Raw genomic sequence first — 26,433 nt, 5'->3', positions numbered from 1 at the left:
ATTTGTTTTTTCCTCATTATCTTTATCTCACAATAACGAAACTTCTAGGAGAGCACAGATTTAGGCTTATCTCATTCACTGCGGCACCACCAGCACCCAGAATCGTGTCTAGCATATAGTAGTCACTCACTAAATATCTGTGAAATGGATGTCAACTAAGTCCTTAGGAACGCCTCTTTGGTTTCTTGGGGGGGGGGTGCACATGTGGTTGGGAGAGTTGTAAAAGGGAGGAAATGGTTTTGAAATTGAAGGAGTGGTTTTGTTCCAATCCCCAAGGGAACACCTGGTGAGTGTTGATAAGATAGCAACCTTTCCACTCTTGGCCAGAGATTTTTTTTTTTTTTTTGAGATGCTAAAGCCCTAGAATCCCAGTATCTGTTTTAAAATATAGTTTCTTTTGTTATTCAGGTATGGTGCAGTGAACAGATCTGGAGAGAGCTGCCCTTGAAAAACAGTTAACTCAGTTTTCCAGAAGCGGGGAGGGGGGGGGGCACGCCCTGCCATACAAGGCCACGCAGGGAAACACGGGTCAGTCAGGAGACAGGACAGCAAAGGAAAACAGAGGCAAGAGTCTTTATTGTGGTTTCCACAGGAGGGAGTGAGCAAGGCGAGGTAAGCAGGTTCAGGACTGGCTAGTTAGTACTCTAAGGAGTTTAAGGGCTGTCTCTAGGTGTCGGGTACCTAGCCCTGTGGTGATCAGGGAAGGCGGAAGGCGGACAGCAGCCCAGAGCCTGATACAGAAACCGGCCCAGAACCTGATGTAGAAACTGGCTGGGGATGTGGGGGCGGCTGGTTTGCATATGAAAGCCGGGTTCCCAGGAGGGTCATTGAGGAGGAACTGGCTAACCCTCTGAGTCAGTCTCTCCTGGGTCAGCAAGGCCCCAGATGTCAAAGCATTGGAAATACAGAAGACAATAAGGCATAATTAATACAGTATCAACTCCCAGATTAGCACCTGGAGCTAGTCTCTGACAGGGGGAAAGGGTGTCATGAAAGAAGAAGGTTCTTCGTTCTCTTTTCTTCTCCCCATCACGTGGCTTTAAAAACAGTCTCCCAAACTGCACTGCACTGTGGACTTTCACAGCCAGGCTCCTGGTCACAGGTGCGCAACAGGGAAGAGGAGATGCATCCAGCACCCTCGAGGCTATCAGGCCTGAGCTATCAAAACCCGTCAGCCGAGGACAACACATCCTCAAGTTAACGGAAATGATTTTGCAGTTTTCCGGAAGTACAGTTGGGAAGCTTACTAATAAAACTCCGAGATGGGGCTTTTAAGACTGGCTGCATGGATTAATGAAAGAAATTGAAGGAGACACAAATAAATGTAAAGATACTCTGTGCTCATGGACTGGAAGAGTTGATATTGTTAGAAAGTCTGTATTGCTCAAAGCAATCTATAGATTCAACGCAATCCTATCAAAATCCCAATGGCATCTTGCAGAGACATAGAACAGTGATAATGTCCGTATGGAACCACAAAAGAGCCTCAACAGACATAACAATCTTGAGAAAGAAGAACAAAACTGGAGGCATCCTGTTCCCTGATTGCAAACGATATTACAGAGCTATCATCATCAAAACAGTATGGTAACAACATAAAAGCAGACACACAGATCAACAGAATGGAATAGAGAGACCAGAAATAAACCCACACACATGTGGTCAATTAATGTACAACGAAGGAGGCACAAATATACAATATGGAAAGGACAGTCTCTTTAATAGGTGATGTTGAGAAAACTGGACAGCCACATGCAAAAGAATAAAACTAGACTACTGTCTTATAGCACACACAAAAATGAACTCAAAATGGATTAAAGAGTTGACTATAAGAGCTGAAACCATAAAATTCCTGGGAAAAAACAGAGGCAGTGAACTCACTGACATCAGTCTTGGCAATTTTTTTTTTTTTGATCTGACTCCAAAAGCAAAGGCAACAAAACAAAAATAAACAAGTGAGACTATACCACACTGAAAAGCTTCTGCATGGCCAAGAAAACCATCAACAAGATGAAAAGGCAACCTACTGAATGGGAAGAAAATATTTGCAAATCATATACCTGACAAGAGGTTAATATCCAAAATATATAGTGAACGCATATAGGAAAAAAATCCAATTTAAAAAAATGGGCAGGGATGCCTGGGTGACTCAGTCAGTTAAGCGTTTGCCTTCGGCTTGGGTCATGATCTCAGGGTCCCAGGATTGAGCCCCACGTCCAGCTCCCTGCTCAGTGGAGTCTGCCTCTCCCTCTCCATCTGCCTCTCCTCGCTGCTCATGTGTGTGCGCACGCTCGCTCTTTCTCTCTCTCAAATAAATAAAATCTTAAAAAAAAAAAAAAATGGGCAGAGGACCTGAATAGCCATTTTTCCAAAGATGACATACAGATGGCAGACACATGAAAAGATGTTCAACATCATTCATCATCCAGGAAATACAAATCAAAACCACATGAGGTTTCAGTTTACATCCATCAGAATGGTTAATACCAAAAAGATAAAAAGTAACTATTGGAGAGGATGTGGAGAAAGAGGAACCCTTGTGTACTGTGGGTGGAAATGTAAACTGCTACAGCCACTGTGGAAAACAGTATGGAGGCTCCTCAAAAAATTAAAAATAGAATTGTCATATGATCCAGCAATTCCACTTCTGAGTATTTACCCCAAGAAAATAAAAACACTATTTAGGAAAGATACATGCGGGCGCCTGGGTGACTCAGTCCATTAAGGGTCCAGCTCTTGATTTTGGCTCAGGTCATGATCTCTGTTTGGACCGTGAGATAGAGCCCCACGTTGGCCTCCGTGCTGGGTGTGGAACGTGCTTAAAATTCTCTCTCTCTCTCCCTCTCTCTCTGCCCCTCCCCCACCACTTGCACTCTCTCTCTCTTAAAAAAAAAGAGAGAATGAAACTTTGCCATTTGTGACAACATGGATGGACTTTGAGAGTATTATGCTACGTGAAATAAGTCAAGAGAAAGACAAATACTCTATGCTTTCACTTATATGTGGAATCTAAAAAACAAATGAGCAAACAAAACAAAACAAAAGCTCATGAATAAGAATAACAGAGTGGTTGTTGCCAGTGGGAAGGGGGTTGGGGGGGCACAGACTTCCAGCTGTGAAATGAATAGGTGATGGAGATGCAGTGTGCAGCATGGTGACTACGGTCAACAGTATCCTAGTACACATTTGAAAGTTGCCAGGAAAGTACATCTTGAAAGCTCCCCTCCCAAGAAAATAAATAAATAAATTTTTTGTAACCTTTCATGGTGACAGATGGTGACCAGACTTATATGGTGATCATTTCACAGTGTATACAAGTGTTGAATCATTATGCTGTACCCCTGAAACTAATATAATGTTGCATGTCAATTATGCCTCAATTTTAATAAATAAGATTGGCTGCAAGGAGATCTGTCAGGAAGCAAGGATACAAAAGGTGTGAAATAAGCAAAGACAGGGTGGGATCTCCAACATTGTCAGGTGCCCTAATGAATCACTATGTGCCAAGTGAATTATTCATTGACATAACTAATTTCCACCTTACTGGCAACCTTTTTATTATTTGATTTCAATGGAAAATTAAAAAGTACTTTAGAACTAATCTTAACCTTATACTCAGTAAGTATCCCAAAAATGACAAAGCTGGTTTTGGTTTGGGTTGCAGGTGTGTATGCTTCTGTCTGTAACTAAAACAAAAAAACTCCCTAAAACACATTGTTAAGATGAATAATTAATTGTATTTGGCAACCTAAATATATTTTAGACAAAACAATTAATCTTTTCTGGAGAGTAATTAATCCCAAATAATGTTGGAAAGGATTCTGGAATAGAGATCAGAGAGGTGAAAATGTTTGTCCCAGATCACATGGTCAATTAATGCTATACTTGGGCTACTGTCCCATTCTCCTGCCACCCCCAGACTCAAACACAGCACTTCCGTTCACGGCATATGTCAGAATGACCGCTACATTTATCGTCTTTTTCATGTGCATACACCTTTAGGATTAAATCTTCATCTGATGCCTTTTCATTCTTCTTCTCTGGATCTAAGCAGTCACCAAGTTGAGCTAGAAATTCCTCATGTTTCCTGCAATTCTTCGAGACTTGATTCTTATTCTCCTCATTTTCCTTTAAACACTTTCTATAGGGTAAATAACACATACGTCAAGTTGTAACACTACAGAAGAGATCATTCATCAAACAAAGTTCAGAACTTAAGCTCTCTGATCCAATCATCACTTTCATCACAACACAGTTTCCTGGACACAGAGCACATCATTGTCATGCGAGCCCTGTACAGGAAGGAGAAAAGTCAAAGCCAGGCACCTACACTTAGCAGAAATGTACAAAAATCTTCATGGCATCTTAGATCTAGTAACAGCAAAGGAGACAGACTCTCTGCCTCTTGTCCTTGACCATTTAGGATCTGCAGAAGTGGCAGGAAATCTCTAGATCACAATGGATGTATACAGTCATGGGTCTGTGTTGGGTCCTCATGAGGAAGAAGGACAGTACTGCTGTATTTCTTTTAGTGTATCATCTTTTGCTTTATTTTCAGACGCTATGCAGTGATCTATAAGGGTTACTTAGGGCATACCCTGGGTCATGGCCAAGCATAACTATAATAAAAAAATACATCATGGGCGCCTGGGTGGCTCAGTCGTTAAGCGTCTGCCTTCAGCTCAGGTCATGATCCGAGGGTGCTGGGATCGGGCCCCGCGTCGGGCTTCCCGCTCAGTGGGAAGCCTGCTTCTCCCTCTCCCACTCCCCCTGCTTGTGTTCCCTCTCTCGCTGTGTGTCTCTCTCTCTCTGTCAAATAAATAAACAAAATCTTAAAAAAAAAAAAAAATACATCAGGAGCAGTGGATGTTCCCCCTCTAGAAGAGAGAGATGTTCAATCACCAGCAAAGACCATTATTAGTTTTCATACATCCAGAGTGTTTAAAGAGTATTGAGATGGGCCAGTCAAGGAAAATCAGTTGATTATGCTCTGCTATGAATATTTCATTTCAAATCTGAGGTAGTTTTGCTGAAATAGCACGGTCTATTTCTAATGCTTTAAATGTCAAGAGACTAAGAGATCATCAAAAAACACACATACTTTAAAGGCAAATTAGAATCATTTCAGTAATTTGGTATTATTTTTTCAGTACCCTAGATAATAAACATGATTATTGCTTTCCCTTTTTACCATGTTGAGTGTTTACTGCAAATTCTTTCACTCTATTCAAAGATTAACAAAGCATGTAATTGCATACACTCAAAAGCATATCATATTTCTATTTAGAAAAATGTATAACAATAAAAGACCAACATCAATATATCTCTAAGTTCTTATTTTCAGCGTATAAAAGGTAAAATTGATTCAGTCTCTCTGGCTCATGAAAAGCACAGTTAATGCTATGATGCGGATGGATTGATTTACATGTATGAATCCACCCATTCAGTCCAAGGCTTCAATCTTGCTTCTCCATCCCAAGTGTGGCTGAACTGTTCCCACTTGTATTTGCATTTCACTTGGACCCAATAAAGTCCTAGGAATCTACCCTACAGACATAATCACATAAATGTGAAAATACGAATACACTTGGTTTATAATAATTCTTTGAGTGAAACTAACCTGAGTGTCTGCAAGAAATAACAAAAAGAACTGGTAAGTAAATTATGATATATCAGGCAATGGGTACCATGGGCTATTAAAGATGATACAATGAGTGACTTTTTAAAATATGTACAACATAGGGGCGCCTGGGTGGCTCGTTGGTTAATTGCCCGACTCTTGATTTTGGCTCAGGTCATGATCTCAGGGTTGTGGAATTGAGCCCCACGTTGGGCTCCACGCTCAGCACAGAGTCTGCTTGAGATTCTCTCTCTCTCTCCCTCTGCCCTTCCCCCTGCTCCAGATCAGTCAATCAATAAAATCTTAAGAAATATATGTCTACAACATATTATTCAGTAAAAAACATAGTACATTATATGATGTCAACTACCTGAAAACCTGTTCACCAAAATTTGAAGTATAGCTTTTCAGGAATTATAAGGTCTTGAATAATTTTAATATTTTTGGCAATTTTCTATATCTTAAAAAAAATTTTTTTACAATTAGTATAGATCACTTGTATTATTCATTTATTTAGTAAGTATCTACTGGATACTCACTATGCACCAAGCCCAATTAAAGGTACTAAAGATACAGTGGTGAACAAAACAGATGAACATCCTTGCCCTCACGGAGCTTACATTCTAGTCAGGAAGATGGACAGTAATCAAAATCAATGTATGTGAAATGTATACTGTTATAAAAAAACAAAAAAAGCCAGAGAGAAAAAATCAAGCAGGAAAGGGAGGAAGAAATATTTGGCAGGGGAGCAGAGTAAAATTTTAGATGTAGTCACTCGTGGAAGACCGGAGGAAGCGACTTCTGAGTGAAGACCTAAAGGGAGAAGAGGGGCAGCCATGCCATATCTGGGGGAAGAGCTTTCCAGGCCAAGGGATTGGCAAGTGCAAAAGTCCTGAGGTAGGAACACACCTGTTACATTCGAAGGACAGCAAAGAAGCCAGTGAGCTGAAATGGAAAGAATGGAAAGAGAGAATGGAAGCAAAACCAGGTCAGGATGAGCCTTCTAGGTCATAGAATATCCTTTGTCTTTACCCTGAGAGAGAAGAGAAGTCCTGCAGGCCTCTGAGCAGAGGACCGAAGAGATCTATTGTGTTTTTACAGGATCAATCTGGCTGCGAGGGGCACAGGCAGCAGCAGGAAAATCACTTCGGAGGCTACTGCAAACATCCCAGAGAGAGATGGTAGTCCCTGGAATCAGGTTAATGGCAATGAGAGCAACAATGGGAAGTAGTCAAAATGTAGATTTATTCTGCAGGTAGAGATGAGGGGACTTGTTGAAGGATCAGACACAGAGTGTGAAAGAGCAAGAGGACCAAGGATGATGACTAAGGTTGTTGACCTGATGGACTAGAGGAATGGAATTATCACTAGAGATGAGGAAAGGAGCAAGAGGGTTCTGTGGGAACAGTAGGAGCTCCGTTTTGGCCATGTTAAGTGTGAGATGCCCATTGGACATCCACATGCCAAGGCCCGGTAGGTAGTAAAAATATGTGGGTCTTCCTTGAGGTCTGAGAAGAGATCCAGGCTAGACATAGAAATGTGGGCATCACTAGCATTTAGATCATACATAAAGTCACGAGATCACCGAGAGAATGAATTTAGATAGAAACCAGAAGAGATTCAAGGACTGAGTGCCCAGGCACTCCAGTCTTTGGAAGTCAACAAGATGAGACGGGGAAAACAAAAGAGACTATGGCAGGGCAGCTAGGAAGGAAAGATACAAAGTCAGCATGGGGAGTGTCCTAGCAGCCAGAAGAAGCAGGTGGTTCAAGGAGAGAGACCAACTGTGCCTGACATACTGGTAAGTCAAGTGAGACAAAGACTGACCATTTAATCCACAATGTGTGGTCATGGGTCACCTTAGTGAGTGGTTTCAGTGGAGGAGACCCAAGAGAGAAGAGAGAAGAAGAACTGGAGACGATGAGTCTATACAAACACTTTAAGGAGTTTTGCTGTAAATGGGGGGAGAAAAAGAGGACAAGAGTGGCGGTGTTGGGTTTTTTTGCTTTTTTAAGATGGAATTAAGTAAAATAAGTATCAAGTATCTTATTATTAAAGTTATTTATTACGCTTAGAATTTCAAAAGTATATTTTTGGAACAACCAGTTCCCAGTTTTGTCTCAATAATTACCTTTTGCCAGAACTAAGTGTGGAAAACTAAGGTTTCGTGAGTTTTCTGCATAAATGGGCAATAAAAGCTAATGAGGAGTGTTCAGGGTGGTCTGGAGTGGTCTGGGCTTCCCGGGTAGTTTTATAGCTAGCTTTTGAATAAACACCTCCCTCTGTGTGCCACTTCACTGCCTCTGGTTAAACCTCTACTTACAGAAAATCTTCCACATTCTGTATATGAGCATTTGCAACCCTAATCAATCGGACAGAAACAGGCTTAGGACAATGCCTTGTTTGTTAAGATTCCTGGTAACATTTGGAAATGAGCTTGAGAAAAATTTTCAAGACTCCAGAGATATTTGAGCTTCAAGATTTTTTTTTTTTCAAATTGAGTTTCAGGGCCAAATAAGGCAGCAACATGCCAGTACCTTCAAGGGCATATCCTGCTATCAGGAGCTAGTATTTTAATGCTAACAACTACAAAATGCATTGAAATACCCTTACTGTAAGTTCTCATCTAGTTCTGCAACTTTCTTCTTTAACTCCTGGTTCTCCTTGATTGCAGTGTGAGCTGTGATTTCGGTTCTAATTTTAGAAGTGGTAAGTGCTGCTGATTCTTCTTCCAGCTCCTGAACTCTGTCTCTCAGGGAGGTGAGGAGAGATGATTTTCTAGCATTATTTTCTTTGTAATTCTCCATTTCAGCTTTCAACTCTTGACAGGAGGCTTCTTTCGAAAGCATCTTGGATCGGAGGTCTCGAAGCTAACATGGAAAAGCCATAAAAAGGAGGAAAAGGATTTCAGTGGCGTTAAGTGTGAAGTACTTTTAAGAAACCCAAAACCATAATTTCAAATCTCACTCTTTTGCTCATGACTTAATCCAACTTTATTTTCTTTTTTTCATATTTGTGTCTATATCACCAGATGGGAACATATGCCTAAACAATGGACCTCATATTCTGTCTCTTTTGAAACCAATTGAGCAATGTCTCGGGGTGATTTAGTGTCACTCAAGAGACATTTGTGGTGTATTTTGCAAAAAGTGATATTTTTCAATGGTAACTCATTTTCTAAATCTGCATTGCTGTTATTGCTGCTGACAATGAAACAAGAAACCTACAAGCTAAGATATTTGTAATTTCATGGCCACAACTGGTTCCTAAGTAGATACAGACTATTTGATATGTCACTGTATTTCTCCCACTTGCCTTCAGGATCCTTATTGTGGGCAATAAAAAAATATTAATGATAAAAAAATAACATTCCGATTTCTGGGGAAAATATGGAAGAAAAGGAAAATCCTTATAGGTTTTATACAAAAGAAACATTTTAACTTTCATGAATTCTGTGGCATCAAAATATTGAACAACGTATATGCCCTATTAAGATGTCAGGGCCACCCTATAAGAAAACTTTATGAATGCGTGTACTTCTTTGGAACTATGAGTATACATGCATACAATTTTTCACACACACACACACACACACACAGAAGGTATCAAATCATCTCTCAGTGGACTCCTGGTAGCCCAATGAAAGAGCTAGTTACCTCATAAGCAAGCCCAGGATCCCTCAGGGCCACCAGGCTATGAGCAGAATGGTTCTAGAGAGACTCTCTCAGAAACTCTACAATAGACCTGATCCAGCCCAGAGGGAAGATGGATCCTAATCATCGTCCTAGAATTTCCCCCAGCCAATCAGAACTAGCAGTAGGAAGGGATCCAGCATTCCATTCTAAGACCTCCAGATTGCAAGCAAACCACGTTAAAGGTACATATTCAGGGAGATGCTAAAAATGCTCCAACACCAAGGCAGCTTCAACCAAAGTCATCAGGTGCCTCCAGGTCTGTCAAGGCTGTGAAGCTCCTCGGACATCTGGGAACCAGCCAACATCACCTTGCTTTGAACCACGGCAAATGCACAACCTTTCAAGAATTCTCTACAACAAGGGGAGTAGATGAACCAGAGGCGTATCACCTTTGCCAAAAGGTGTAAAGCTGTGCCCTCCCGTCCTATTTCTAATCACCTCTACGCTCTGCTTCACTCTAGAAGAAGCTAAAATGGCCCATTTTGAAGTCATGAAGATGCAGAGTCTTACCTCAGACTGAGCACATTCAAATTTGACCAAAGTTGCCGCCAGTTCACTTCGAGCGTTTTCGGCCACATTCCGATAGTGGTTTAGTTGTTCCCGGGTGACCGGGACTTCCAAGGGACGGCCATGAATTTCCTGACAGGGTTCCCCCAAACGACAAAATATAAAGAAGAGTTTTAAACAATCTTTTTCCATGCAGCTGTGCAGAGCAAGATTAAACACAGAGCATTCTTTGTAGTCCAAATGTCTCGAAAATGCTGCCCAGGCAGTGTCTTGTCCAGATCATCTCACTCTCAAAATTCTGAGGGAGGCGGGAGGCAGCCCAGGAACAAATGATGTGCTCTCCCAAGATGGCATTTAAGGACTGGCCTTTGCCACTTTAGAGAACTTCCTTCCACCCAACTCAAATGCTACTTGACCTCTGACCAGAACCGATGATAAGAGTCCCCACAAAACTGTCAGAAGAGACGCAATGTGACAAGGTCCACAGCAAAGAGGCAGTTTTCATTGTCCTTCTGTTTCCAGACTACAAAAATGATCAACCCACCTCATATTTTGAATAAAGGGCATCATTTGTTTACCAAAGAGATTGTGTGAGTTGAAGGCAAAAGGCTGCCTCCTTCCTAATTATTCACTATACCATTTATTCTCAATCTCATAGCCTATCTTGGGGTCATGACTCATGAAGGTGACTCAGATGAATACGGGAGACCACGATAGTGGGGTGGTACCCGAGGAGTCTTCCCCCCATCTGCCAGGCAACAGCTCTCAGTTCCACGGATGGCAGCCAGTGCAGAACTGTGGATCTCCGCGTGGCCAAGTTTTTCCTATTTTTCAAGACAAGTCATATATCCAGACTTTCTGAAGTAAAAATTCCCAGTTTTTTCAGCTTGGCAACTAATTTCAATGTTTAAAAAAAGAAACACTATGATCCAAATAAACACATCTGCAGAGCAGATTTGATGGGTTTGGCCTGTGGGTCATAGTCTGTAACCTCTGGTTCTGTTACTTACGCCATGAGACCAGCTTCTTTCAAGAATTATTCCTGAGCTTGGACAGATACCTACTTCACAGAGGTAGGGATCTGTGAAGTCTCCAAGGCTTGTGCTCTTTGTGAAAGACACACAGGAAAGCCATTCATTTTTGAAGGAATATGGAAGAGGTCACATAAAGGAAGGTTTCCTGGAATTATCTACGAGGCCTCAGGGGACATACTAGTAAAACTGGTTTATGGCTGCCCAGCTACTGAACTGCCAAAGACTACTGTTTGGAAAATGCTCATGAATGCAAAAGTCATCTCAAAGCCCTTAACTTTATAACAAGCGTTGTCATGACTAGTGCGTTTTGATGCACAAAATGCCAAGCAAAACCTTCACTGCACCTAGCAACAGCCCATGTTTGCCAATCACAACATATCCAAGAAGATGGTAGGTATGTACTCCTGGGGAGAAAGCATAAAACGTTTAGCTACATCTAATAAGAGAACCACATCCTGTTCAGCCTCACTTTATATTCAGAAGTGACTTCCCCACCCTAACCACCACAGCAAGATTTCCTAAAACAGGCCACATAAGGACTTTGGTCACTTATGAGAGGTATGAAGTAGAGTGTGTATGGCACATCATTTTATTTATTTTGTGTATTTATTTATTTAAGAGAGAGAGAGAGCGCAAGCGGGGGGAGGGACAGAGGGAGAGGGAGAGAACCTCAAGTAGACTCCACACTGAGCAAAGAGCCCAACTCAAGGCTCAATCTCACGACCTTGAGATCATGACTTCAGCTGCAATCAAGAGTCAGAACCTTAACACACTGAGCCTCCCAGGCACTCCTGTATGGCACATCATTTTATAAAATTCATTAGGAAAATAAGTTCTTCAATAGCTATGATTATTTCTTTCAATGACTAGCATCCTTTTTCAGGAAATGATGTAATCATTCCATAATGTTGTATCTCCTTCTTATGAAAAAGCAGTGTCCACTGGACATAATATTAAAAGCCACACGAGACAGTTCAGATATGGCCCTTCATTTTAGGAGATTACAATCTAAAGCAGAACAATACCAAAAATCATTTACATCTTCAGATGTGCATGGGTGAAAGAAACGACACGTTAAGATCTCATCACAATGCATACTAGGACAGGGCCCACATTAGGCAGACTCCTGATTACTGAGTTTAGAAGACAGTTGCTGAGTCTAAATCACCCTTCAAAGTCCAGCAGCCTGGAGATTATTCATCAACAAATATTTACTGAAAACTTACTCAAGGTCAGGCACTGAGGTTACACCCTACTAAGAAAAAGAACATTTATCAGACAACCACACTAATGATTACATAATTACAAACTGAAATGCATACAAGAAAGAAAAAAAAGAGAGAAAACAAAGGAAAGTGACTTACCATCAGAGACATGAGAAGGAAAGATTTCCCTAAAGAAGTGATGACTGAGTAGGTATTAAATAGGCAAGAGGTAATGAAGCAGGGGCAACACACATCATTCAAATAGCCAAAAGTCTGAGCAAGGGTCCTGTGGCAGGAACACACTGTGCGGTCAAAGATCTGAGCAAAGGCAGGGAGGCTGAGGGACAAGAACAACTTAAGAACAGTGGCTTAAAAGGCAGCTCTGAGGGGCGCCTGGGTGGCTCAGATGGTTAAGCGTCTGCCTTCGGCTCAGTGCATGATCCCAGGGTCCTGGGATCGAGTCCCACATCGGGCTTCTTGATCAGCGGGAAGCCTGCTTCTCCCTCTCCTTCTACTGCTCCCCCTGCTTGTGCTCTCTCGCTCTCTCTGTCAAATAAATAAATAAAATCTTTAAAAAAAATAAAAGGCAGCTCTGAGCTCATTCACATATGGTAGTGCCAGGTAGGGCTATTCTAACTTGTGCATTCTGCCATATGAAATTTAGAATCCGCTTATCAAATTCCCAAAAATCCTGTTTGTATTTTCATTGGGATCGTGTTAATTTTATAAATAAACTTAAGGAGAACTGACATCTTTTAAATACCGAAGCTTCCAATGAAAATCACTTTTTTTTTTCCATTTGTCCAGGAATTCTTCTATGTCTCTTAGTAGCTGTGATGATTAATTTTATGTGTCAACTTGACTGGGTCACAGGGTGTCTAAATATTTGGTTGAACACTATTCTGGTTGTGTTTGTGAAACCGTTCCTGGTGAGTTTAGTATTTGAGCTGGTAGACTGAGTAAAGCAGATTGCCCTCCCCACTGTGGGTGGGTCTCATCCAATCCACTGAAGGTCTGAATAGAACAAAAAGGCTGAATAAGGAAGAATTTGCTCTCAGACTGTCTTCAAGCTGGGACGTCGGTCTTCCTCTGCCTTTGGACTCAGACTCAGACTGGAACTTACTCCATCAGCTCTCCTGGGTGCCCAGCTTGCTGGTTACAGATCTTGGGATTTTCAGCCTCCATTATGCACAAACCAATTCCTTATCATAAATCTCTTTCTAAAGACAATATAGTAAGAGAAAAAAATTATATGGCGAGAACCCTGACTGAGCACTAGAGACACTTCTGTGCTGAGATGGCTCTGGAATGTGCCACAGAAATCCATTCCTTCAAGACATTCGGAGGTCGCCTAACTGAGAAGAAATGAATGGCAGTAGCAGGAGAGGGTTACAGGGACAAGGAAAGACAATCCAAAAGCTGAAAGAAGAATACATGAATGTATTTCTTTATGACTAAGCTCTTCCATCTCAGCCCTTCAATCACCTGACAGATCCTTATGAAGTGTTTGTACCATCTCCTAGATATCTCCAGTTTGGTTTGGAATTCTTCTTTCACCTGAATTAAGAGCTGTGTTGTTGTTACGGCTCTTTATTTTCTGGGTTTGTCATGGATTTCTACTTCATTACTCCGTGCTCAGAGCACACTGTCTGCATTCAGGGCTGACGCTCATGGGTGTACTGCAGTGTGGTGGACCAGTTTCCACTCAGAATTGGATCTATTCAGGCGGGGCGGTCCCTTTGCTCTACCAGCCATTACCTATTTTCCCCCATCATCCTTGTCTATGTTATTTCTACTTCAGGGAATTTATTGAGGTTTTTGTGAATGCTCAGTTTCATGAAGGTCTTTCGGGCACCTGAAAAGAAGGTGTATTCTCTGTCTTCAGGGCTTGGAGTCCAACATCTATCTTAGATGTACCTTACTCATTATTTTAACTGGGCACTTCTAGCCCAGCCTCATTTCTGTCCTTTACTCTGTCATGAGCTGAGAGGTGAGTTTAACCTCCCATCACTACTGTAAATCTCTATCACCTGGTACCACTTGTTTTCTTGCTTTGGGAGGGCTGGTGCTGTTCGACTTGGTGTAAAGATTCAGAACTTTATCTTCGTGGTGGGTTGTACCGTGCAGCATCATAACATGCTCACTTATTCCTTTCTGCTCTGAATCTAGTTTTTTTTCATATTGAGACCACGATCCCTGATTTTTCTTTGTTTGAATCTGACTACCTATACCTCTGTTCCATATTTTTATGTTCATCCCTCCTGGATCACTTTGTTTTTGATGTCTCCTATGTAATACAGCTGTGTTTGGCTTTGCGATCAATCTTAAAATTCTTTTTCCTGTCCTGGATGTCTCCATGACGTTTACACCTGTTCACGTGACAGATAAACTTGGTCTTAGCTCTGCTGCATTATTTTATGTTATGCTTCTTGTTTTGATCGCTCTTCCAAAATCTTTCACCACACATCTGTTTGCTTTGCTTTCTTTGGTCGGACCATTGGGAAGGTTTGTATTTTTGTTCTAGTCTGAAGCTTAACCATAACTTTAAATAATACTTTTTAGACAACATCCACTAATTCACTACAATAGCCTACCTTCCCTTCCTTCCTCCTCTCGTCCCCTCTCCTACAACTTCGAATTTTTGATCTTTATATTCTCATTCTAAATACTTGCCAGTGTAGCCCCAAAGTTACTAGATGGAAGAAACCAAAATGCTTATGCTACCTCTCCCTTCTTCCTCTCTTAAGCTGGCTAGTCTTTTCTTCAGGGGATTCTCATAATGCACGTGCTCAATCTCTTCTCTATGTATTCCATTTTATTCACTTCCTCCCTGTTCTTTTTTAATTCTTTATTTCCATTCCATCTCTCTTATTCTTCCTATTTCTTCTCTATGCTCGCCTGCCTCTCTGTGTCCCATTAGGTCTTGCCTTTATTTCTGCAATGGCTTCACTTTTTTTGTCTTTTCTCTCCTGAACCCCGCCAGGTCACATTTCATCTCCTCTCCTCACCTCGCTGTATCTTTCTTGAAGTCCTGTATCACTGCTTTCCGAATACACTTCAGGCACATGTTGGCTTTATTCAATTGTTTTATTCACGATGAATGTTTGGTCACAAGTTTTCCTGTGTTGTTTCCTCTTTGATTGCTCATTAGAAGGTGAGTGCTCGCTGGGCCAGCTGTGGAAGAGGTCAGTGTGCACACAGGGATGGGAAGGTAAAGTCACTCAGGCTCCAGCCAAGCAGGAGTTTCCCTAAGACTCAGGATTTATATACAACTTCATTTGACTTATCTTTCATTCCAGCCCATGGAGAGGGTTTATCACAATGCAGACTTTCCACGAGCGCCCTGCTCCACAGCTTCCTAGAAATCTGGCTCATGGCATGATTTTTACTTGGCTCTCCCTCTCCTACTTTTTGGAAGTCAGGTAGATGCAGAGAAGCTCCCATTGGCAGTCCACACACCTCCATCCTCTCTTGCAACAAGAGATATTGGCTCGACTCCTCTGAGTTGGCCACTCATCTTTGCAAAATAAGCTTTCCCAGCCCTTCCTACCCTCTGCAGCCAGGGTGCCTCCCGCATGCACCTCCCCTCAACCTCTGCTGCTCGGGAAAAGCTTGCCGCCTACTTTGTGTTACAAGATTTCAGCCATCTCCTGGATGGGCCAACAATGGAAATTGTTTCTCATGGTCTTTGTTGCCTGAGGCTAATTTCCAGGAGTAGAAGGGAGAAATGCTATCTGTATGTCACCATTTTTAAACTAGAAGTACCTAGTTAGATTTTTTTTAGCTGAATGGCCCTTTGGTGGCATTGAGGCATTAAAAAAAAAAAATGTCCTTTTAAAAATTTTGATTTTGAAAAAAAAAAATCTAATTAAAACAATGTGATACTCAGCAGGAAATCAACAGAAAGACCAATAGAAACCCCAGGAACAGTTTTTAGTCTCCAGTGCTCAGAAGAATTTAGTGTATGAAGAAAGAGGTTATGCTATAAATAGTGGGGGAGAAAATATTGGTCAATAAATAGTGAAGCTAATTACTAAAGAAAAAAAACGAAATTTTAGAGCTGTATTACACATTATAAGCCAAAGTAAATTTAAGATAGACTTAAAGCACTGAATATTAAAAATGCAATCATAAAAAGTACTATCAATTTATATGTATCTTATCTTGAAAAGGATTTTCTAAGCATAGAAGCAATGAAAGAACATCAAGACAAAACTCACATATGACAACAAAATTTTAAAACTTCTATACACTAAAAATATATAAACAGAATTTAAAGTGAAGAACTGTAAAAATATTTGCAAAAGTAATATAGTCAAAACCATAATATGCAAAGAACCTACTCAAACCAATAAGAAAACAAATACCCTAGAGAAAAATTACATAAAAGAACTAACAATTATCAGAAGAACTATAAATGGCTAATAAATGAGAAGTATCCTTCTTCACTGGTCATCAATTAAATACAAATTATACTATCAGTGAGGTATTATTCCTGATCTTTAAAATTGATATTTTAAATATACTTAATATACTTAATAATTAAGAGACAGTTCTAAAAAAAAGAGAGGTAGTTCTGTGAGAAAGACATGCTGACATACTACTCATAGAAAGATAAGCTGGTACAAAATTTCCAGAAAAAAATTTCACGGTATGTATCAATGAAATTTAAATTAATACTATTTGCCCCAATGAGTTTCCTTCTTATAATCTTATCTAAAGAAATGGAAATACACCAAAGATTAAATACAAAGATATTCAGAAGGCAATCATTAGCAAAATTTTCCAAATATATTCAATTGCAAAATTACAGACACAGTTACAGCTCAAGAGAAGCATGTTGAGCTCTAATTGTGCTTGAAGAAAAAAAGAAAAATACACAAAATGTTACATTCACACAATAAAATTATATTCAGTCATTAAAAATCATATTGTTGGAGAATTTTTAATGATAGGGGAAAATGCAATATAATTTTAGTGAAAAAAGACAAAATGTAAAATTGCACATACAGTTTCATCCCAGTCACATACAAAAATTCATAGATATAGATCACTAAATGACAGACTGAAATTGTTTTGTATGTATCAGATGAAGGATTAAAACATAGAATATTTTTTCAAGATTTATTTATTTATGATTTGAGGGGAGGAGGGGCAAAGGGAGAGAGAGAGAGAGAGAGAATCTCAAGCAGACTCCCCACTGAGTACAGAGCTAAAACCTAGAATATTTTGAACACCTACAAATTAATAAGAAAATCACAACCCAATAAAATGAGCATACATATAAATAGAGAATTCTCATTAAGAGAAATACGAATGGCTGAAAAATACATAAAAAGATCCTCCAACCACCCTAATAATCAGGTGAATAAGAATTAAAAGAAAGCCACACCATTTTTGGTACATCAGTTTGGAAAAAATAAAAGGTTTGATAATAACAAGTGTTAGCAAAGTATAAGGAAAGGGTTATCTTCATATGTAGCTGCCAGGAATATGAAATGGTTAAGCCCTTTGAATGCTCTACTGTCTTGACTATATTAAAATCAATGTATTGAGGCATCTGGGTGGCTCAGTCAGTTAAGCGTCCGACTCTTGATTTCAGTTCAGATCGTGATCTTGGGGTCATGGGATTGAGCCCTGTGTTGGGCTCCAAACTGAGAGGGGAGCCTTCTTGAGATTCTCTCTCTCTTTCTCCCTCGATCCCTCCCACCCCTCATGCACACACGTGCGTGTTCTCTCTCTCTCAAACAGAAGAAACAGAGTTTAAAATAAAATAAAATCTATGTATTATATTGACTAAATGTAAATATCATCCAACTGAGCAGCTCTACTCTCCAATTAACTCCCCATGAAAAATACTCATACATGTGCATAAAAATATGTATAAGGATATTCATTATAACATTATTTGTAATAGCAAAAGAGGAAAGGGAGGAGGGCTAAAACCATATAAATTTCCACTGACAGGGCAATTACTAAAACAAGGCACTTCCATACTATGGAATACTATGCAACACATAGTGTAAGCTAGATCTGTATGTTTGAACATAATGATATCTCCAAGATATATCACTGAACAAAACTAAGAAAGTGTAGATCCATAGTTTGATACTCTTTGTCATAAAACATAAAAAGGGGTTAATATACTATTTATTTTCTATAAATATATAGAGAGAGAGAAAAAAAAAGAAAAGGTCTGAGAGCACACACATCACCTCAATAACAGTACTTACCTCTGGGGGGGTGACACTAGAATTGGAGCTGCAGGTGGGGAGAAGGCAATGGTTTAGTTTTTTCAAGAAGGATATATTTATGCATTACTTGTATAATTAAATACAATTTAAAGAAAAGAAAAATATTGGAAAGAAAATGTTAACTGTAGTTATCTTTTAGTTATTGAACTAGATTTTATTTTCCTCTTTATTCTATATTTCTATATTTTCCAAATCCTTTACAATGACCATGTATTACTTTCATAATCAGAATCAATGTCTCCCCCTTAAATTCAGGGGGAAAAAAAGAACAAGGACAAGGATAGACGAAACTCAATAAACCCTACGAGGAAGTGTCTTTATGAGGAACACGAGCACAAAGAAGCAACTCTAGACAGCAAAGAGAACTCAATACACATGACAGCAGACATTTCAGGCGGGTTACTCTCTTAATTAAGCCTTTGTATAGTTAGCAAAGTTTTTTGAAAATTCTTCAACTTTTTCTACAAGTATTAAATAATCTTCACTTCTAAAAAAACTAATTTTACCCTATTCAAAATGGCAAGATTAAAAATTCATCCATTTGTCCTCATGTGAGGATAATCTAAGTTATTAGGTATCTCTCAGCTAAACCATAAAGCAATTTCATATTAATTTTAGAAACCAACTACATATTATTTGATTCTGCTACTGATAGTATTATGATAATGACTGAAATTGACTCACAGGGTGGCTCATAGTATGTTCAGAATAAAGGATAGTTTCAAAGCTCAATGGCATAGAGGAGACATAAATTTATTCATAATTTAGTACACAATGTGCCCAATTACCTGACCTGGGGACAATGTCTTGGGCCAGTCTTGCTACTATGATATTTAGTTGTCTTATTATCCCATGGACAAAAAAATGAGAAGAAGATCACTGTCTGCCTGTGACACACAAAACCTCCTAATCCACTCCTATTTCCCTATGCTATAACCAATCTTCTCTTTGTTCCAGCATTATTCCACACTGCAGTACACAAGTGTGTGACCAAGGCTCTCCCAGTATGGAGTGCTTCTTGTAGCCTCTCTCTCTCTCCCTCCCCCTTCTTCAAGCTTCCAGTGCTGTCCCAGTGAGCAATCCCTTCTATGACCCCTCCCCTCTCTCCAACTTCTTCTCACCAAGTAAAGTTTCTTCCCTAATTTACAGTGCATAAATGAAGTCTTGCAAATTGTATTTCTCCAACATAATCAGTGCTCTAGTCAATTTTGGACCACTCATCAGTTCTTATCCCTAATTTGAGGGACTTTTCTGGTCCTCTTACTTTTGTTTCTTTGTATATGTGGATTTGGTTTCTGGGGCTCACTAGTGTCTGCAGGGCATAGTGTGATGTGTGCAGAATCCAGGAAATAAATCTTAGCAGTTGTGGGAAAATTTTTAGAAGACATTTCTACACAAAATCAAGTTTTGTGGAAAAGCTGATCTATTATTTTCATATTATTTTCCAATTTCTTGCCTCTTGGATGTCACTGTTATTCATTTAAAAACCCTTCTAAGGAGGATGGAAGCGTAGGAGGACCCTAAACTCACCTCATCCATAGATACAACTAGGTAACAGCCACATCAGTTAAATAACCCAGAAAATGACCCAAAGACTGGCCAAACAGATTCTCCACAGTTAAATGTAGAGAAGTGGCCTCATAGAAGAGGGTAGGAAGGGCAGAGACAAAGTCAGGAGGAAATAGACCTGCAGAACTGTCCCCAGAAGGTGGGGGGGGGTGGGAAACACCACAGGTGCAGAGAGGGAAGAGAAATAGACTTTCACAAGAGGGAGCCTGAACAGGGAAGATGAATCCCCATAATATTTGGCTTTGAAAACCAGAGGGACCAAATTCTATGATTTCTTACAATCAGGGAGGTTTAAAACTTGGAACTTCAAAAATAGCAGGCTTGCGGGAGAGCCAGGAGCACAAGAGGAAACTGAGCCCCTGCACTTAAAGAGATAGAGCAACAAATAACCCCATGGAGATATAGCATGGAAGCAGGAGTTTGAAAAACGCCTGGGGTATATGGAACGGACATTTGTTTACTAATCTCAGAGTATGGGTTAGTGGGGCAGGGATTATTGGGCAACTTCTCCAGAACACAAGAGCTCGTGGCACCATTTCCCTCCCCTCCTCCTCACCATAAGCACACGAACACCTGTGGGCATCAGCCCTGAGCCAACATTCGATACCTAACCTGCTAACAGTGTGCCCTATCCACACGTCTTCCTGTGGAGCCAGGCCAGTGTAAACCTTGCTAACACCACACAGCCAGCCACCACACTCTTCTGCAGATCCAACCCAGCTACAGGTCCCCTCCCACCAGTGCAGACCTTGCTGGCACTGTGCGCCTCACCCCCCCCTCCACATTCTCCTGAAGTTCAGTGCTACTGTATCTCTGGTAAACGCCTGATCTGACTCACCTTAAGCCCAACGTGGCCTCAGACTGGCCCACTAACACCACAGAAACCAAACACTGCCCACAACAGGCAAAGGGAGCCACTGCAGATGACGGGACTAATGGCAAATGGGGCCTCAGTCACAACAGCAGGGTGCACACAACACACACAGGAGACACCCCTGAAGTGCCAGGTATTGGTGAACAGGGGACACTGAAGTGCAGGGCACTACAAGACATCTTTATAAGGCCATTATTTTCACTAGCAGAAGACACAGCTGATTTTGGTAACACAGAGAAACAGACACAGAGAGTTAGACAAAATGAGGAGACAGAGGAATATGTCCCAAATGAAAGATTAGGACAAAAATCACAGCAAGAGACCTAAACAAAACAGAGGTAAGTAATATGCCTGATAGAGAATTTAAAGTAATGGTCATAAAGATATTCACTGGACTTGAGAAAAGAGTGAAGGACCTCAGAGAGACCTTAACAAAGAGATAAAAAACATAAAAAAGAACCAATCAGAGATGAAGAACTCAATATCTAAAATTAAAAATACACTAGATGGAATAAATAGTAGACTACAGAAAGTAAAAGAATGAATTGGTGACCTGGAGGACAGAGTAATGAAAAGAAATCAAGCTGAACAGGAGAGAGAAAAAATAATAATAATAAATGAAAAGAGACTTAAGGAACTCAGTGATACCATCAAGTGTAATAACATTCACATTACAGGGATTTCACAAGGAGAAGAGAGAGAAAAGGGGGCAAAAAAAATATTTGAAGAAATAATAGCTGAAAACTTCCAAAATCTAGGGAAGGAAACAGAAATACAGATCTAGGAGGCACAGAGAACCCCCAACAAAATCAACCAAAAGAGGTCCACACCAAGACACATAATAATTGGGCGCCTGGGTGGCTCAGTTGGTTGGGCGACTGCCTTCGGCTCAGGTCATGATCCTGGAGTCCCAGGATCGAGTCCCGCATCGGGCTCCCTGCTCGGCGGGGGGTCTGCTTCTCCCTCTGCCCTCTTCCCTCTCGTGCTCTCTGTCTCTCATTCTCTCTCAAATAAATAAATGAAATCTTTAAAAAAAAAAAAAAAGACACATAATAATTAAAATGGCAAAGTGTAGTTATAAGAGAGAATTTTAAAGCGGAAAGAGAAAAGAAACCAATTACATACAAAGGAAACCCCATAAGGCTATTAGGTGATTTTTCAGCAGAAAATTTGCAGGCCAGAAGAGAGTGACATGATATATTCAAAGTGCTGAAAGACAAAAACCTGCAGCCAAGAATACTCTATCCAACAAAGGATATCACTCAGAATAGAAAGAGAGATAAAGAGTTTCCCAGACAAACAAAAGTTAAAGGAGTTCATAATCTAGAAATGTTAAAGGGGACTCTTTGAGTGGAAAGGAAAGACCATAAGCAGGAGTAAGAAAATAGGAAACACAAAAGCAGTAAAAATAAGTATATCTATAAAAATCAGTCAAGGAATTCACAAAATTAAAAGATGTAAAGTATGACATCCTATACTAAAATGTGGGGGAAGAGGAGTGAAGAATGGATTCAAACTTAAGCGACCATTAACTTAACTGGTATATGCATAAGACATCATATATAAACTTAATGGTAACCACAAATCAAAGACCAGTAATAGATATGCAAAAAATAAAGAGAAAGGAATCCAACTATATCACTAAAGAAAGCCAGCAAACCTTGACAGAAGAGAGCAAGAGAAGAAAGGAACAAAGAAGAACTACAAAATGACCATAAAACAAGTAACAAAATGACAATAAGTACATACTTATCAATAATTACTTTGAATGTAAATGGACTGAACACTCCAATCAAAAGACATAGGGTGATGGAATAGATTTAAAAAAGCCAAGACCAGGGGCGCCTGGGTGGCTCAGATGGTTGGGCATCTGCCTTTGGCTCAGGTCATGATCCCAGGGTCCTGGGATCAAGCCCCACATCGGGCTCCTGGCTCAGCGGGGAGTCTGCTTCTCCCTCTCCCTCTGCCTCTCCCACTGCTCATGCTCTCTCTCTCTCTCTCTGTGTCTCAAATGAATAAATAAAATCTTTAAAAAAAAAAAAGCAAGACCCATCTATATACTGCCTACAAGAGACTCATTTCAGACCTAAAGACACATGCAGATTGAAAGTGAAGGGATGGAAAAGCATTTATCATGAAATGGAAGCAAAAAGAAAGCCGGGGTAGCAGTAATTACATTGGACAAAATAGACTTTAAAACAAAGACTGTAACAAGAGACAAAGAAGGGCACTATATAATCATAAGGAGAACAATCCAACAAAAAGATGTATCAATTGTAAATATTTATGCATCCAACATGGGAGCATCCAAATACATAAAGCAGCTAATAACAAATATAATGGAAGTAATCTATAGTAATGCAATAATCGTAAAGGACTTTAACACTCCACTTCCAACAATGGATAGATCATCCAAACAGAAAATCAACAAAGAAACAGGGTTTTGAATGACACATTGCACCAGATGGATCTAATATTCAGAACATTCCATCCTAAAACAGCATATACTTTTCAAGTGCACATGGAACATTCTCCAGAATAGATCATATATTAGGCCACAAAACAAGTCTCAACAAATTCAAAAAGACTGAAGTCATGCCATGCATCTTTTCTGACCACAATTCTATGAAACTAGAAATCAACCACAAGAAAAATCTGGAAAGAACACAAATACATGGAGGTTAAGTAACATACTTCTAAACAATGAATGGGTCAACAAAGAAATCAAAGAGGAAATAAAAGAATACATCAAGACAAATGAAAATGAAAATACAACAGTCCAAAACCTTTGAGGTGCAGTAAAAGCTGTTCTAGGAGGGAAATTTATAGCAATACAGGCCTACCTCAAGAAACAAAAAAAAAAACAATCTCAAATGAACAATGTAACCTTACACCTAAAGGAGCTAGAAAAAGAACAAACAAAACCAGTAGAAGGAAGGAAATAATAAGATTAGAGCAGAAATAAACAAAATAGAAACTAAAAAAAAAAATAGAACAAATCAATGAAACTGGGAGCTGGTTCTTTGAAAAGACCAACTAAATTGATAAAACTTTAGCCAGACTCATTAAAAAGAGAGAGAGAGAGAGTCAGGACTCAAATAAACAAAATCAGAAATGAAAGAGGAGAAATAACCAACACCACAGAAATACAAAAGATTATAAGAGAATATTATGAAAAATGATGTGCCAATAAATTGGATGATCTACAGGAAATGGATAAATTCTTAAAAACATATAACCTCCCAAAATTGAATCAGGAAGAAATAAGAAATTTGAACAGACCAATTACCAGCAAAGAAATTGAGTCAGTAATCAAAAAACTCCCAACAGGGGCACCTGGGTGGCTCAGTCGATTAAGTGTCTGCCTTTGGCTCAGGTCATGATCTCAGGGTCCTGGGATCGAGGCCCACATTGGGCTCCCTGCTGGGTGGGAAGTCTGCTTCTCCCTCTTCTCCCTGCTCCTGCCCTCTCTCTTGCTATCTCTGTCTCTGTCTCTCAAATAAATAAATAAATAATATTAAAAAAAAACAAACCTCCCAACAAACAAAAGTCCAGGACCAGATGGCTTCACAGGTGAATTCTACCAAACATTTAAAGAAGAGCTAATATCTGTTCTTCTCAAACTATTCCAAAAAAATAGAAGAGGAAGGAAAACTTCCAAATTCATTCTCTGAGGCCAGCATTACCCTGATACCAAAACCAGATAAATACACTAAAAGGAGAGAGAGAAAGAGAACATAAAATATAGGCCAACATCTCTGATGAACATAAATGCAAAAATCCTCAACAAAATATTAGCAAACCAAATCCAACAATACATTAAAAAAAAATCATTCACTACCATCAAGTGGGGATTTATTCCTGGGATGCAAGGGTGGTTCAAAAGAAAACGAAAACACTAATTTTAAAAGATGTACACACCCCTGTATTTATTATAGCATTATTTACAATAGCCAAGACATGAAAGCAACCCAAATGTCCATCAACAGATGAACGGATAAAGAAGACGTGGGGTGTGTGTGTGTGTGTGTGTGTGTGTGTGTGTGTGTGTGTGTGTGTAAAGGAATATTATTCGGCCATAAAAAGGAATGAGATTCTTGTCATTTGCAACAACATGGATGGACCCAAAGGGTATAATGCTCAGTGAAATAAGTCAGACAGATATAGACAAATACCATATGATTTCACTTATATGTGGAATCTGAAAAACAAAACAAACAATCAAACAACCAAAAAACAAACAGATTCTTAAATACAGAGAATAAACTGATGGTTGCCAGAGGGGAGGAGGGTGGAGGGATGGATGAAATAGGTGATGGGGATTAAGAAGTACAAACTTCCAGTTATAAAATAAATAAGTCATGGGGATGAAATGTATAGCATAGGGAATAGAGTCAATAATATTGTAATAACATTGCATGTGATAGACTATACTTACTGTGACTATACTTACTGTGATGAGCATTGAGTAATGTACAGAATTCTCAAATAACTGTGTTGTGCACCTGAAACTATTCTAACACTGTATGTCAACTGTGCTTCAATAATAATTTTTTTAAAAGCACTATTGTACAATATATACATACAGGAACAGTTCTATAAAGAAATGTACCAAAATAGATCAGTAACGTTTCTGATTGGTAATAACGTGGTTGCACAGAGAAATAGTAACCAGAATAGATAAAACAAGATGAGGATTGAGAACAGGAGTGGTAATCGGAATAAAAATTTCTGCCTGGGTGTCCCATGAAAGCTCTGCAGAAAAGCTAATTCCAACTCTGGTCAAGTAGAGAGGGAGCCTGGGAAGAAGGGTAGCAGGTACCACAGGCAAGAAACAGTTATGCTTAAAGATGCATGGCAAGCTTAGACAAACCTAATTTTTCCATGTGACTGAAGGTGTGGCTAGATATTAGACATGGGTAATGTGATTCGGCTGACTTAAGGTATCTGTCTACTCCTTACCCTGTCTACAGAGGACAGCCTTTGTCCGCTAGGGGAGGGACCTGGTTAGGTCTGCATGTCATCACTTCTACTCTGCGGTGCTGAAAAGCTTAGATCAGTACAAAAATGGGAGGAAGGGAGAATAGCCAGGAGGCAACTGAATCAGCCTACCTTTATTTTTGAATGAAGCTCTGGCAAGGCCATTTTCAAGCCTCATGCTGAAATGCCTTACAATTATTACATCAGTTTAGAATATATGACAGTTGAAGGTTTGTTAAGTTGGAGTTAGATAGATGAGCCCTCTACCCTCAAGTGACAGGATATACTTCACTGGTCTCAGCAGGAAGCTGGATCCAGCTGATGAGGAATGCAGTCTTCATACCCAGACAAGAGGTTCAGAAATATGTTTCTGATATTAACCAAATTAATGGTGTCAAATGGTATTCAGAGGATCGGCTGAAGAATGTGCATTCATGCATTCTATGCTCAACTTCAAAATTATCCTTAAAAAGCCAGAACCTCAGAGAGATGTCTACTTGGACCCCATTGCTTGGACTCTGCTATAAAAGTGCTTTTAATTTTCCCAGCACCATTTATTGAAGAGACTGTCTTTTTTCCATTGGATATTTTTTCCTGCTTTGTCGAAGATTATTTGACCATAGAGTTGAGGGTCCCTATCTGGGTTCTCTATTCTGTTCCATTGGTCTGTATGTCTGTTTTTGTGCCAGTACCAT

General features: G+C 39.8%; 2 protein-coding genes across 3 annotated transcripts in view; both read right to left on the bottom strand.

Moving 5' to 3' along the window:
* Window positions 1-10,511, bottom strand: part of CCDC170 (coiled-coil domain containing 170) — a 66,316-nt gene extending 55,805 nt beyond the window's left edge. The window contains exons 1-3 of the mRNA XM_081829153.1: window positions 9,826-10,511; window positions 8,234-8,490; window positions 3,997-4,141 (exon numbers count right to left, since the gene is read on the bottom strand). Coding sequence (XP_081685279.1) covers window positions 3,997-4,141; window positions 8,234-8,490; window positions 9,826-10,014 — 591 coding nt within the window. The 5' untranslated portion in view covers window positions 10,015-10,511. The remainder of the gene's footprint in view (window positions 1-3,996; window positions 4,142-8,233; window positions 8,491-9,825) is intronic.
* LOC102735769 (monofunctional C1-tetrahydrofolate synthase, mitochondrial) overlaps window positions 1-26,433 on the bottom strand; it is a 560,423-nt gene that overhangs the window by 24,734 nt on the left and 509,256 nt on the right. The window contains exon 16 of one of the 2 annotated variants that reach the window (XM_081829155.1): window positions 10,649-10,709. The exons of the other annotated variant lie outside the window; for it this stretch is intronic. Coding sequence (XP_081685281.1) covers window positions 10,664-10,709 — 46 coding nt within the window. The 3' untranslated portion in view covers window positions 10,649-10,663. Of the gene's footprint in view, window positions 1-10,648; window positions 10,710-26,433 lie in introns of those variants that run through there. 2 annotated transcript variants of the gene reach the window in all.

Source organism: Leptonychotes weddellii, chromosome 8 (assembly GCF_054177405.1).
Source record: "Leptonychotes weddellii isolate Sample4059 chromosome 8, ASM5417740v2, whole genome shotgun sequence".
Taxonomy (NCBI): Eukaryota; Metazoa; Chordata; class Mammalia; order Carnivora; family Phocidae; genus Leptonychotes; species Leptonychotes weddellii.
The sequence above is the reverse complement of the archived record's forward strand: the minus strand, read 5'-3'. Positions and strand labels throughout refer to the sequence as shown.